General features: G+C 42.5%; 3 protein-coding genes across 6 annotated transcripts; 1 reads left to right on the top strand and 2 right to left on the bottom strand.

The window, feature by feature from the left end:
• The first annotated feature begins 561 nt into the window (after positions 1 to 561).
• Positions 562 to 2984, top strand: LOC116678955 (uncharacterized). Its single transcript, XM_032508694.1, has 3 exons — positions 562 to 1333; positions 1773 to 1902; positions 2008 to 2984. Exons 1-3 carry the CDS (start codon positions 750 to 752, stop codon positions 2761 to 2763), a joined length of 1470 nt encoding a protein of 489 aa, XP_032364585.1. The 5' UTR covers positions 562 to 749; the 3' UTR covers positions 2764 to 2984.
• LOC116678956 (uncharacterized) lies at positions 2957 to 5533 on the bottom strand. Its single transcript, XM_032508695.1, has 4 exons — positions 4867 to 5533; positions 4295 to 4489; positions 4117 to 4196; positions 2957 to 3995 (listed from the first exon to the last, which is right to left on the bottom strand). Exons 2-4 carry the CDS (start codon positions 4418 to 4420, stop codon positions 3005 to 3007), a joined length of 1197 nt encoding a protein of 398 aa, XP_032364586.1. The 5' UTR covers positions 4421 to 4489; positions 4867 to 5533; the 3' UTR covers positions 2957 to 3004.
• A 1940-nt stretch (positions 5534 to 7473) lies between these two features.
• On the bottom strand, positions 7474 to 14245 carry LOC116678954 (NACHT, LRR and PYD domains-containing protein 12). Of its 4 annotated transcripts, XM_032508690.1 has the most exons (8): positions 13076 to 14245; positions 12799 to 12972; positions 12528 to 12701; positions 11478 to 11651; positions 11211 to 11384; positions 9925 to 10098; positions 8926 to 8972; positions 7474 to 8187 (listed from the first exon to the last, which is right to left on the bottom strand). In XM_032508690.1, the coding sequence occupies exons 1-8, from the start codon at positions 14167 to 14169 to the stop codon at positions 7652 to 7654; spliced, it is 2547 nt and encodes an 848-aa protein (XP_032364581.1). In that variant the 5' UTR covers positions 14170 to 14245; the 3' UTR covers positions 7474 to 7651. The 4 variants fall into 4 exon arrangements, with proteins under 4 accessions (XP_032364581.1, XP_032364582.1, XP_032364583.1 ...); XM_032508691.1 differs by lacking the exon at positions 11211 to 11384 and having other exon boundaries at positions 7477 to 8187; XM_032508692.1 differs by lacking the exon at positions 11478 to 11651 and having other exon boundaries at positions 7477 to 8187.
• Positions 14246 to 14599: the final 354 nt, after the last annotated feature.

Here is a 14599-nt window from a genome sequence, read left to right as displayed (position 1 = left end):
ATAGAGCCAAACGCGTTTTGTCCTGGTATAGCGCCACCTAGTGGTGGAAGTGGGTCAATTTTTGTGGCTGAGGTCTTTGCGGACTTTCGGACCAGTCCTGAAAATGGCGCGTCGCCACCATGTACGGTTTAGGCTGCAGCACCACTTTTATGCGGAGAAGAAAAATATGATGATGAAAAACATGAAGAATCCTTACGAAAACAATAGGGTTCCACAGCCCTGCTGTGTGAACCGCGTATCGCCTCGCGATTACTGCGGTGCACGCATCCTCGGGCTTGGACCCCTAAAAAGGCGAGTAGAGTAGATACCACGCAGTGGAAAACCGCCATTAGCTAGCCGCGAGCTCTATTGTTTACCAAGCCCGTTTCCCGCGGTTCCAAACGCGGCTCTTTAGCTCGCCTTTCCCCATCATAACCTCCATAACTACCCCCCCACAGCTTCAGTCCCCCACACACACGGCAGAAGGAAACCGGCTGTTGTCATAGTTACCGAGTACCGACCTGGAAAGCAGAATAGGCTCTATGCACAAACGCTGCTGACGTATTTCCGGTAAAATCTCAGTCAGCGTCTTTACTTCCGCATAGAGCGTTCTATAGTGAAGAAGTGTACTAACGGCAAAGCTTTAATAACATTCACACAGCGATTTATAATATAGGTATCTATAGTATTATTTATAATATAGGTATCTATAGTATTATTTATAATATAGGTATCTATAGTATTACGTTACATATTCAAATATTTTAGTGATGGCTTCCAGGAAATATAAATATAAATATCAACGGCGGCAAGACAGTACTTCGGCTGAACATTGTTGTGTCCCGTTATGTGAGGCCTCGTCAAAGTTTAATTCTATACTGAGTTTCCACACTTTTCCTGTGGACGAAGAAACACGCAGAAAGTGGATTCACAACATTCGACGTGAGAGATTTAACATCACATCTCATACAAGGGTCTGCAGTCGTCACTTTAAAAGTGATGATCTGATTGAGCCCTCGACCCCTAAAGGGCGTCGCTTGCTGCCAAAGGGAGCTGCACCAACCTTATTCCAGTGGAACGACTACTCCGTGGCTGAACCGAGGCGCTCCGGGGTATGGCAAAGACGGGACACTCAAGTGGATGAGGTTCCTGAGCCAATGAATGTTCATTATCTGGAGCATGATTATTGTTTAGTCCCAGAACCCGGGGCAGTTGATAATGCACTGGACAAGACCGAAGATCTCGAAAAAAAGGTGGACCGACTAATGAGACAGGTGGAGGAGCTGTCAGTCCGTCAAAGATTTTGTTTGGGGCGATTTGCTGCTTCCGACGATGATATAAGGTTCTACACTAGGTACGTTTTTAAAATATTTGTATGTGTGCATACATGTATATATATATGTGTGTGTGTGTGCGTTTATATATACACGTGTGTGTGCGTGTGTGCGCATAAACACGGTTGTGTGTAGGCTATATATATATATATATATATATATATATATATATATATACACAAACAAACAGTTTTTAACATTATGTACAGTGATATTGAGTAAATAAAAAAACGTATACATGTTTGTGTGTAGGATATATATATATACATAATATATATATATATATACATAATATATATATATATATATAATGCGATATGTATATATATATATATATATATATATATATATAATGCGATATGTATATATATATATATATATATATATATATATATACAAGTATGTATGTACATGTGTGTGTGTGTACATGTAAATAAACATGTCTTACATCTCATTTAGGTTCATGACTTACAGGCATTTAATGAGTTTCTGGAAACTCATTGAACCTGCATCCCACAAAATGATTCGTGTCACCAGAGCAAGAGCAACTACAATGAGGAGTGAAGCTGAAACAAGAGACAGTACATGGGTAAATAAAAAATAGCAAGAAAAAAAATAAATAACTTTGCATTTTCAGTGAAAGCTCAGTCAACACATTATATGTACATAATTGCAAACCTTGTTATTTTTATAGGGTCAGTCCCTGCAGCCCATTGATGAGTTCTTCCTCTTCATGATCCACCTCTCAGTTGGCCAAACACAGCGGGATCTGTCCCACAGATTCAACATTCATCAGTCTACAGTTAGCCGAATTATTACAACCTGGGCCAATTTTTTGTACACCATTCTTGGCTCTGTTCGCATATGGATGTCTGAGGAGGAAGTCAAAGCGCATCTACCCAATGAGTTCCGGGACTACCCAGACACACAAGTGGTGATTGACTGCACGGAACTGCGTTGCCAAACTCCATCCTCTCTCCTGCTTCAAAGTGAAGTCTTCTCCAATTACAAGTCCCACTGCACGTTCAAGGGGTTAATCGGCATGGCACCACATGGTGTGGTCACCTTTGTGTCTTCCCTGTATGCAGGATCTGTCAGTGACAAGGAGCTTTTTAAGCAGTCTGGGATTGTGTCTCTGTTGAAACCTGGGATGGCAATAATGGTCGACAAAGGTTTTCTTGTTGATGAGTGTGTGCCATGCAAAGTCTACAGACCTGCTTTCCTGTCAAAAAGGAAACAGCTGACGGCTGATGAGGTAAAGAAGACACAGTCCATTGCTCGGCTGAGGGTCCACGTCGAGCGTCTCATCCGCAGGGTGAAGGAACACAAGCTGTTCGACACAGAAATCCCTCTTTCCATCACAGGGAGCATCAACCAGCTGTACACTGTTGCTTGCCTCCTTGTAAATTACCAGAATGGCCCCTTAGTAAAAGCATGGGCAAAGGATTAAAGACAAGATAACTTTGTTTGGGGATTGATGAATTTGCATTTATTTTTGTCCAAATAGAAATATTGTAAATATAAATAACTTTGTACAGTAGCACTGCAGGAAAGTAAACATGTAAATATAAATAACATTATACAGTTGTTCCACTGCAGGAATGTAAACATGTAAATATAAATAACTTTGTTACAGTCTTTAACATTATGTACAGTGATGTTGAGTAAATAAAAAAAACTTTGATACAATGTTAAATGATTATTTGTCTTTTATACATCTGTAGGTATCTTGGCAGGTAAAAGTAAAGAAAGAAATGGTCAGCTTTCTCTCGAATGATCTGAAACATTCTGGTGTCTTTGTATATGCGCTGGATCATCATGTCATCCTGTGCATAAACAACAAAATCACACCAGTCCAATCCTGAGATCAGCATTTGTCCTTGAACTTGCCAAAAGTATGCATGCTGTTGTTTCAGTTCTGGTGTGCCATTGTGAAATTTAAGGTAAGGACAGTCCACGTAACTTTTGACATTGGGACATTTTATCTCCAAAAGTCCAAAAACATGGTGCTCTTTAGGGTCAAAAATAATCCCATCAGGAGAGGCCCCCAGCCAAGGTGCATCGGGGTGAATTAAGAACCCACAAGTGTGGTAGTTCACCTCTCGCAGCAGGCAGTATTCCTCAATTGCAGCAGATTCCATTTCAAGCCCTCTCTTCATATCTGCTGTCTGGCGAGTTCCTTTGTAGATTCTTTCAGCCAGATGTTCAGCCGAGCTCTGTCCACGCACATGACAAACCTCCCTAAAACGTGACGCTGTTACCCGGGGTTTTCGGACCGAGTGCCAAGCATGTGATGCACTCTGTTCTTTGGTGGCATGCTCTATTTTGTGAGCCATATCTAAGGTTACTGCCAGTGACGTCATGTGTGGTTGTCCATGTTTGCTATGGACAAACAAGCAAACAGATGTGTCAAGGCTGTAACCAACTAGTGGCAGAGGTGGCGGTGGTGGGGCATCTTGATGGTGAGTAATGTTGCATGTTGTTGCAGCTGGCTGCTGGTATGACAGCACACTTCCATACTGAACTTTACCAAAGGCAGAATCCACCAAAGAATCCTCATGTGACATCCTGATAGTGGTGACTGGAGGAGCTACAGTACTGGCGTAGTCCTTATATGCCTCTGCTACTTGGAGGACTGAGAGGTCAGGCAGCTCACTGGTGACACCCTTGTAAAGGGTACTCCTGAAATGAAAAGAAAAGTTTTAAACAAAAAGCACTTTTTTCTAGATTTTATTCTGTCTAATCTTTCATATTTTTAATTTTAAACTACATTCATCTTTAGTATGAAATGTTTGCGTTGTACCTTAAACCCTCAGCAAGCTTCCTCTCTTTGGGTCTTGCAGACAAAACCACCATTTTATTGACAGGACCTGGCTTGACTCCCTATATATAAAAAAATGCTCATTGTATTTATTAGTTTATTGCATTTCCAGTAGTTATATTTTTATATATTTTGTATTAGCAAATTCATTTAGAATTACCATTGTTCTAGGTTTATGCCAGCTCTGCTCCGTTTCAGTACAGCTGTGAACTGGAGGAACTGCACTGATGCCAAGCTGTGAGTAGTGGGCTGTTTGGTAGAGTAGTGCAACAATGTGGTTGCACATTGCTGTCCCAGCAACACAAGAACAACTACTCTGTGACAGTGTTACAGGACGAGAGTCTTTTAATACAATCTGTAAAAACAATTAAATTGTTAATGTTATTTGTAAATAGATTCTAAATAATTTAAAACACTTATGAACCCATATTTTCATTTAGAGATCAGCTGTCTTTTATGTCCTCCTACTCTTAATCTATGGGGCTTCTCTGACTTCCTCATCGACCTGAAACATGTCGCCCTCACGCTGATCTCTCCTGACAACTGATCTTTACTGGAAACTAAGAAATTACTCAGTCAGTAACAATCATATTGCACAATTTGTATGCAACAGTTAGATCGCATAAACAAGCAATTTTCAAATATACGTCAGAAACGGAGACAACAATTTTAGAAACCGATTAGCTAACTTTAGTCCAATTTAGCATGATATGAGAAAATAACGTTACTCACCCTCAACGTTGTCAATGTAGCTTGAAATATATAATTTAAATCCCTTCTCTTTCTTGCTCTTAGGTGTAACAGCAAACTGCGTCACAATGGTGTTAACATCATTCACGTTAACCTTAGGCAGTTCTTGTAAACAGCGGGTGTAGTTCGCCATTATCTCCACAGAAACACGGCTGTAAACACGGCTTTCAGCGCAGCACCGGAAGTGAATGAGCGGGCTGAGACAAACCCGGAAGCGATTGTGCATAGAGCCTATACTGAACAGTTGAACAGTGAGAATAGTGCAGAGAGGAGATAATCTCTCGGTGTCTGGCTAGATTTTTTTTTTTTTTTTAAAGGTTCTTGTTGCTAACAACGCGGTGATCCGACCAATCAGCGGTCTGCAGGTTCCTACGTCACCTTCTGGTGTCGCCTCAGCTCGCTGGGAACCTCGACTGAGGTAGTACTACATAAAGTACCTGGTAGCAGGTCCTTTATCTAGTACTACATAAAGTACCTGGTAGCAGGTCCCGGGGACTTCTTCTCTTAATGAAAAACCAAAAAAGGCGAGTAGAGTAGATACCACGCAGTGGGAAACCGCCATTAGCTAGCCGCGAGCTCTATTGTTTACCAAGCCCGTTTCCCGCGGTTCCAAACGCGGCTCTTTAGCTCGCCTTTCCCCATCATAACCTCCATAACTACCCCCCCACAGCTTCAGTCCCCCACACACACGGCAGAAGGAAACCGGCTGTTGCCATAGTTACCGAGTACCGACCTGGAAAGCAGAATTACGGCATCAGGGAGAGAGGAAACAAACCGCCATCCTCGTCTCCAAAGAGGAGGAAAGTGTCCGTCACCTGGGCCCCGGGGTGTACCGATACCCGCACATTGGTTCCGCTTTCTTTGTTCCCCCGCTACGTTAATATTGCTTACCAATAAAATATGAAATTCGTACTAAACGCTACGCTGGTTATTATGTTATCCCTTAAGGGTGTATCACACATTCAAGCTGAAATAAATGTGGAGATATGCTGCTCTATACACGCTAAAAGTAGTGATTATTTACATGGAGTCTGGTGGAGATATGCTGCTCTATACACGCTAAAAGTAGTGATTATTTACATGGAGTCTGGTGGAGATATGCTGCTCTATACACGCTAAAAGTAGTGATTATTTACATGGAGTCTGGTGGAGATATGCTGCTCTATACACACTAAAAGTAGTGATTATTAACATGGAGTCTGGTGGAGATATGCTGCTCTATACACGCTAAAAGTAGTGATTATTTACATGGAGTCTGGTGGAGATATGCTGCTCTATACACGCTAAAAGTAGTGATTATTTACATGGAGTCTGGTGGAGATATGCTGCTCTATACAGGCTAAAAGTAGTGATTATTTACATGGAGTCCGGTGGAGATATGCTGCTCTATACACGCTAAAAGTAGTGATTATTTACATGGAGTCTGGTGGAGATATGCTGCTCTATACACGCTAAGAGTAGTGATTATTTACATGGAGTCTGGTGGAGATATGCTGCTCTATACACACTAAAAGTAGTGATTATTTACATGCAGTCTGGTGGAGATATGATGCTCTATACACACTAAAAGTAGTGATTATTTACATGGAGTCTGGTGGAGATATGCTGCTCTATACACGCTAAAAGTAGTGATTATTTACATGGAGTCTGGTGGAGATATGCTGCTCTATACACGCCAAAAGTAGTGATTATTTACATGCAGTCTGGTGGAGATATGATGCTCTATACACACTAAAAGTAGTGATTATTTACATGGAGTCTGGTGGAGATATGCTGCTCTATACACGCTAAAAGTAGTGATTATTTACATGGAGTCTGGTGGAGATATGCTGCTCTATACACGCTAAAAGTAGTGATCATTTACATGGAGTCTGGTGGAGATATGCTGCTCTATACACGCTAAAAGTAGTGATCATTTACATGGAGTCTGGTGGAGATATGCTGCTCTATACACGCTAAAAGTAGTGATCATTTACATGGAGTCTGGTGGAGATATGCTGCTCTATACACGCTAAAAGTAGTGATTATTTACATGGAGTCTGGTGGAGATATGCTGCTCTATACACGCTAAAAGTAGTGATCATTTACATGGAGTCTGGTGGAGATATGCTGCTCTATACACGCTAAAAGTAGTGATTATTTACATGGAGTCTGGTGGAGATATGCTGCTCTATACACGCTAAAAGTAGTGATAATTTACATGGAGTCTGGTGGGTTTGGTGATGGTGATTTCTGTTTCATGTTAAACTAAAAGGATCTTACTCTTTAACTAAAGGTCTATCTCTGTAGGGATCCATCCCATAATGTTGTCAGACTCTTAGAATAATAATCTGAGTCTGTCAGAGACAACAACAGAACCTTTAGTGGACGGAAACTTTACCTTTTAATTAGGAGTTGAAACACAGACACAACAGGAAGAATACATCATCAAATAATCAGCATGTGGTCTTGTTTTATTGAACTCATTTTGCATTAAGTTGTTCCACATTCCCCGACATTTAAAACAAGTCGATCATTGACATTATTCTACAAGTCAGATGAATAAATCAGCCGACCCAGCTCCCTACGGACTGAGCTACTGCCCCCCCACAGTAGTTATACCTTTGACTTCGTGACTTTAATTATGACTTTGTGAGGCAAAATTACATGAGGAGACAGATCTGATCAGATCTGCTTCACAGTGCAGAGTGTGTGTGATGGTGAACAGACTGAACTTTGATTTCAGCAGCTGGTCTTCGGTCAGTGTTTCTGTCCACAGGAGAGACTCTCAGTCCTGCAGAGGACACAGAGACACTGAGGAACCAGACCCGAACCCAAACCCAGGATAGAGAGGCTGAGTGAATGTGGTGTTGAAGGTGTGGAGGTGGATCAGTGAGTCAGAGGAGACTGTGTAGAAGGACAGAGAGCCAGCAGGAACGTCCACATACACTGCTACTCTGTTAGAGACCGAGCAGGAAGTGAGGACTGTTCTTCTGTTATTGTGCCAGACAGAGTAACCATCTTCATCAGAGCAGAACAGACTCCAGGAATGATCATTCCTTCCAAACCCACAGTCTCTACTGCCTCCTTTCCTGCTGATTCCTCTGTAACTCACTGATATCTCAGCCCTTCCTCTCCTCTCGACCTCCCAGTAACAGCGACCAGTCAGACCATCTCTACACAGCAGCTGAGACCAGCAGTCAAATCTGTCTGGATGATCAGGATATGACTGATCCTCCTTCACATGTGTCACCTTCCTGTTGTTGTCAGACAGTTTGAGGTCTCTGTGTACTGTGTTTGTGTCCAGTTCCAGTTCACAGACATCTGATGGAGAGAACAAGACACAATACAGCTGCAGGTTATAATCTGATCATTTATTAACAACTTTACTGACAAGAACTGAAAGAAAACCCTTCAAACGTTGATTTGATATCCAGCTGTGAGTGATGTTTAACAATCCAGTTCTACCAACATGAAGAGTTCCTGAACATGAGAGTCAACATGTCAACAATGTCCAGCTTCTTGTCCTCGTGTTGACCCGATGAGGACAGCTGATGATCCAAATCTAGAAACATCAACTGAATAAAGTCTCACTAATAAAACTGTCCCATCTTCTTCTACTCACTGTGTGGCAAGTGCAGGACTAAATGAAAAATACTAAAGTAAAAAAAAAATCTACACTCTGCTCTAAACTCTGCTTTAAACTCTGATTTAGACTCTGCTGGTCTTCTTCAGGCCTAACCCAGCAGGGTGGAAACCTTTCATTAAATATGGGAGTTTAAAGCAGTGTTGCAGACATTACATGTTTTTCACTTTTGAAATACCGATATAGCTCATAGTGAGTTAAGTAGTTCCACAGTGGAGGCACCATGTTATTGGTTGTTGATTATTTCTTTATAGTTACCTATGTCTATAATAACAACATTCACTGGTAAAGGGAGATTTAGCCAATTCACCATAATAAGTAACCTCATCTCATATTATACTTCCAGCACCAGGAAGGGGTTAAACTAGTGTAACACACAGCTGAGTTCTCTTAGAGCAAACTTAAAACACACTCACACTTCCTCACACCAGGTCTCAGTCTCTGTGGTCCACCATGGTCCACCCTGCAGGAAGACACAAAGACACAATCCACTTCATCCTCCAGGGCTGTGGATAATTGAAGGTTTAACATCATATTGTGAAATGAGACGGAGTGAGACTACGTGGACTCTGCAGCTTGTTCAAGTCAAAGTCAGGGCAATGCTGCTAAAGCTGTCACGGTGTGGTTACACTTAAGCTCCTACACATGATACGCAATCTGCTCTCTGCACACCGCTAGGTAGGACGCAGAGCAAAGCACAGCGCAGGTAAACGTCATTAAGGGTGGCAAGGAAGCTATTTCCTGTTGCTAGGTAACAACATGCCATTATCTCATTGGTTGCTTCGACCAAAGGTCAGCAGCAACTAGGTAAAGTTGAAGTAATTTGAACTTTGAGTGCAGATCAAACCGATACCACTGCCCCCCTGTAGGAAATCAATGGAGCGGGCGGTGCAGAGGGGTTCTGCCCCCCATCACGTGTAGGCGGCTTTACTCTGAGACATGACAACAGCATTCTCTATGCCCTGGAGACAGACTGACAGGCTGGAGGTCTGGAGGGGTTTTATTTAGTTTGGTGTGTAAAATGTCTAATTAAATGACATGGAAATAGGTTAGGTTTATCTTTCCAATTTAATTAAATTATTTAGTCAAAGAAAAGTAAACTGCCCAAAAAGGTCCCGTTTGGTATTGTAACCGAATTTCAGCTACCTGTATCGCTACAAAAGTTGACTAGGAACAATTATGTCCTGCACCTTCCACAAGGTGGGATGTGCACACAATTATTTTTATTTTATTTAAATTTGATACGCTAAACCGGTCTGAGGCATTGGTTAACTCTGGTGTCTTTAAAGGGTAACTGACCTTCGTAAAATGTAACTGTTTTTGTTTTTAAATTAAAGATCCTCCATTGAACATTAACCAGAGTTTCTCAGTAAGTGACAAAAAATAAATAAAATGAAGTCTTGGTCCGTCCATACCTGAGAGTGTCCAGTCTGCAGTTTGGATCCTCCAGTAAAGCAGAAAGCCGCTTCACTCCTGAGTCTCCTGGATGATTGTAGCTCAGGTCCAGCACTCTCAGATGGGAGGGGTTGGAGCTCAGAGCTGAGGCCAGAGAAGTACAGCCTTCCTCTGAGATCATACAGCCTGAGACACTACACAAACACACACACACACACACACACACACACACACACCACACACACACACACACACACACACACACACACACACACACACACACACAGTTGGTCATGACAATTCAGGGAGCAATACTTAACAATTACCTTGAGTGCTAGAAATGTGCGGGGCTTTACAGTCCAGCTGTACACAACAAGAACTAATGTTGTGTAGCTACTTGAAAATTTAATTATCCATTAAAAAGAGAGAGAGAGATAGAAAAATCAACCATGTTTGTATATGTTTTGGAGTTTTTACATTCTAAAGCACAAATAAATTGATAGATCGCTCCGTTCTGCTGTTGTTGAAGCTGCCTGTAAAAACCCAGCACAATTAGTGAATCACTAATTTTAGGCTCAGAGCTGAATGCTAAATGTAGCCTATTTTGTATTGCGACACTATACTATTTCATTTACTATATTTTTATACAGCAGAATGGCCTTAGAAGCTGAGTTTTTATTTTTTTGTACACCTTACTGTGAGAGAGACAAGGTATAGTAAGACATGAATTGTCAAAGTTTTTTAAAAATAACAATTTCCATTATACGATCCCAGTTTAGTTAAAGAGCAGAACTCCAGATAACTGCTGTAGGCTTCTATGTCTCTGTCTGTGATGTGGACATGTCTATCCTGATTCGGTCTGGTTTCCCCATATGCAGATGCAGATCCACATACACAACGTAGTGAGACTTTCACAAAGGGGACCGTCACATCGGCTTGAGTCTTCCTCAGCCGAGCTGCAGCCAGACAACTCTGACTGGCTTTTAGTCGTTGCAGAGAGTTTCACAAAATAACAAAGGGCAGGACAGCCAGCTGGCCTTCTTGTTGTGGGACTATTAAGTAATATTAGCTGGCTTGCTATGTCTTGTGTCATTGGCTCTGTTAGCAGAGCTGTTGACCCGCTAGATTTAGATTAGAAGTAATGTAATCATAACATATGCACGTGTAGAAGTATCAATATTTATGACAGCAATGAAGAAGTAAATTACTGTGAAACTGTCGGGACACAAATCTAAAAATATATATATTACACAATGTTGCATTCAATTTAAAGTTTGCATTACATTTCAACTAACTGAACACCAACCTGAGAGTTTCCAGTCTGCAGTGTGGACTCTTCATTCCAGACGATATATGCTCAACTCCTGAATCCTGCAGGTTGTTGTTACTCAGGTCCAGCTCTCTCAGACTAGAGGACTGGGAGCTGAGAACTGAGGACAGAGCTTCACAGCTTCTCTCTGACAGGTTAGACCCACTCAGCCTGAAAGGTATTCAATAAAGAGTCAATCCAATAATTAAGAGGAAGAAAATAACCGCTCAGAGGGTGATGCTTTTAATTTAACTGAACACCAACCTGAGAGTTTCCAGTCTGCAGTGTGGACTCTTCAGTCCAGGAGACACCCGCTCCACTCCTGAATCCTGCAGGTTGTTGTTACTCAGGTCCAGCTCTCTCAGACTAGAGGACTGGGAGCTGAGAACTGAGGACAGAGCTTCACAGCTTCTCTCTGACAGGTTAGACCCACTCAGCCTGAAAGGGATTCAATAAAAATTCAATCCAATAATTAAAATATGAAGCAATTAACAACGCAGAGAAGTTTTTCTCACAGAGATTATTTTGTGAAGGTGAGCCACACAATAAATACTACAGCCCCGCTGTAGCTGCTCCTTGACCGCTGGCCACCGGCAAATGCAGTGGAACATCTGGATCAGTGGGGACCGGCACAGGTGAGGTGAACTTGAGTTCCTGCCCGGGGGAAGAGACGCTGCCGCCTGGAGTTCAGATTATATTAATACTATGTTGTCAGTGTGTTATTGTTGGAGTCCCAATGCTACTCTTACCAAACAAGCGATTGTGCTGCTTTAGAAAGTTAACTAGCCTCATGTTTGTGGAAAAATGCAGTTGGGTTGTCGATGTCAAAACAATATGTAGCTGCAAATAAATTAGACTAATTATAGATGATGTTATGTCATTTTTGTGCTCTTAAACTGAATGTTTGCTGCTTTAATCCAGATGAGTATTGAAAAGTATTTTCTGTGACTGAAAAGGCACGTGTTGAGGATGAGGACCAGCCAGTCTGACCAGAGCTGAACAGTCCGACCAGTGTAATTAGTTATGTTGTTATTAATTTGTTTACAATATTTTCAGCCTCCAACCAGTGCTGCTCAAGGAGAAAGACAGGGTCAAGGAGAGAAAGAGATAAATGTGTTAGGCATCGAAGAAAGAGTAGGAGAGGAGGACAGCATCCAACAGTGTGTCCTCCTCATTTATTGTTACTAAATTGTCAAAAAAATAAGTTCCCCCCCCCACCCCCTGGTCAGACACCGTGCGCCACACATTGCTTTGTAATATGTAGGAAATACTGTTAATGTTCATTTCATCATTTTCCAATGCCTGAGCACCAACCTGAGAGTTTCCAGTCTGCAGTGTGGACTCTCCAATCCAGAGGACAAATGCTTCACTCCTGAATCCTGCAAGTTGTTGTTACTCAGGTCCAGCTCTCTCAGACTAGAGGACTGGGAGCTTAGAACTGAAGACAGAGCTTCACAACTTTTTTCTGACAATGTACAGCAACTCAACCTTAAAGAGATTTAATAAAAAAGGCCATCCAATAATTAATATATGAAGAAAAATAAGAACTGAGAGGTTCATCATTTTCCAATGCCTGAGCACCAACCTGAGAGTTTCCAATCTGCAGTGTGGACTCTCCAATCCAGAGGACAGATGCGTCATTCCTGAATCCTGCAGGTTGTTGTTACTCAGGTCCAGCTCTCTCAGACTAGAGGACTGGGAGCTGAGAACTGAGGACAGAGCTTCACAGCTTCTCTCTGACAGGTTACAGTCTTTCAGCCTGAAAAGGAGTCAGCCCTGCATAAGAATACAGCTACAAAAAACAAACAAATTATAATGAAAGCAAAACTGCATTTAATCTGAATAGTTGTGTGTGCACGTACAGAGCTTTGTTGGAGGCTTTGACCACTGGCAGCAGCCTCAGAAGAGCCTCCTCTGAAGCAGAGTATTTCTTCAGGTCAAACACGTCCAGATCTTCTTCTGAAGACAGTAAGATGAAGACCAGAGCTGACCACTGAGCAGGAGACAGTTTATCTGTGGACAGTCTTCCTGATCTCAGGGACTGTTGGATCTCCTCCACTAGAGAACCATCATTCAGTTCATTCAGACAGTGGAACAGATTGATGCTTCTCTCTGCAGACAGATTCTCACTGATCTTCGTCTTGATGTACTCAACTGTTTCCTTTGTGGTCTTTGAGCTACTTTCTGACTGTGTCATCAGACCTTGTAGGAGAGTCTGATTGGTCTGCAGTGACAGACCCAGGAGGAAGCGGAGGAACAAGTCCAGGTGTCCATTTGGACTCTGTAAAGCTTTGTCCACAGCACTCGGATGGAAATGATTTGATTTAGGTTTGACTCTGGAGACTTCTGGCCGCCAGGAGGTTGTTTGTTCTTCTGCCAGCAGGTTGACTCCAGAGTTGGTGAAGGTCAGATGGACATGAAGAGCAGCCAGGAACTCCTGAAGGCTCAGATGGACGAAGCAAAACACCTTGTTCTGGTACAGTCCTCTCTCCTCTTTAAAGATCTGTGTGAACACTCCTGAGTACACTGATGCTGCTCTGATATCGATGCCACACTCTGTCAGGTCTGATTCATAGAAGATCAGGTTGCCTTTCTGCAGCTGCTCAAAAGCCAGTTTTCCCAGAGACTTAATCATCTTCCTGGTCTCTGGACTCCATTGTTGTTCTATCTCAGATTTCCCATAATATTTAACGTTCAGTTTGGACTGAACCACCAGGAAGTGGATGTACATCTCAGTCAGGGTCTTGGGCAGCTCTCCTCCCTCTCTGGTCTTCAACACCTTCTCCAGAACTGTAGCAGTGATCCAGCAGAAGACTGGGATGTGGCACATGATGTGGAGGCTTCGTGATGTCTTGATGTGGGAGATGATTCTGCTGGCCTGCTTCTTGTCTCTGTATCTCTTACTGAAATAATCCTCCTTCTGTGGGTCAGTGAACCCTCTGACCTCTGTCACCATGTCAACATACTCAGCAGGGATCTGATTGGCTGCTGCAGGTCGTGTGGTTATCCAGAGGCGAGCAGAGGGAAGCAGATCCCCCTGATGAGGTTTGTCAGCAGCACAACCACTGAGGTGGACTCTGTAACATCAGTCAGGATCTCAGGTTGAGGAAGTCCAGAGGAAGTCGACACTCATCCAGACCGTCAAAGATGAAGACCACCTGGACCTCTTCAAACCTGCAGATTCCTGCTTCTTGGTTTCACTAAAGAAGTGATCAACAAGTTCCACCAAGCTGAACTTTCTCTCTTTCAGCACATTCAGCTCTGAAGGTGAATGGGAATATGAACTGGATGTCCTGGTTGGCTTTGCCTTCAGCCCAGTCCAGAGTGAACTTCTGTGTTAAGACTGTTTTCCCGATGCCAGCCACTCCCGTTGTCATCACGGTTCT

This window comes from Etheostoma spectabile, unplaced genomic scaffold (assembly GCF_008692095.1).
Source record: "Etheostoma spectabile isolate EspeVRDwgs_2016 unplaced genomic scaffold, UIUC_Espe_1.0 scaffold00008872, whole genome shotgun sequence".
Classification (NCBI taxonomy): domain Eukaryota; kingdom Metazoa; phylum Chordata; class Actinopteri; order Perciformes; family Percidae; genus Etheostoma; species Etheostoma spectabile.
This window is presented reverse-complemented; position numbering and strand designations above follow the sequence as displayed.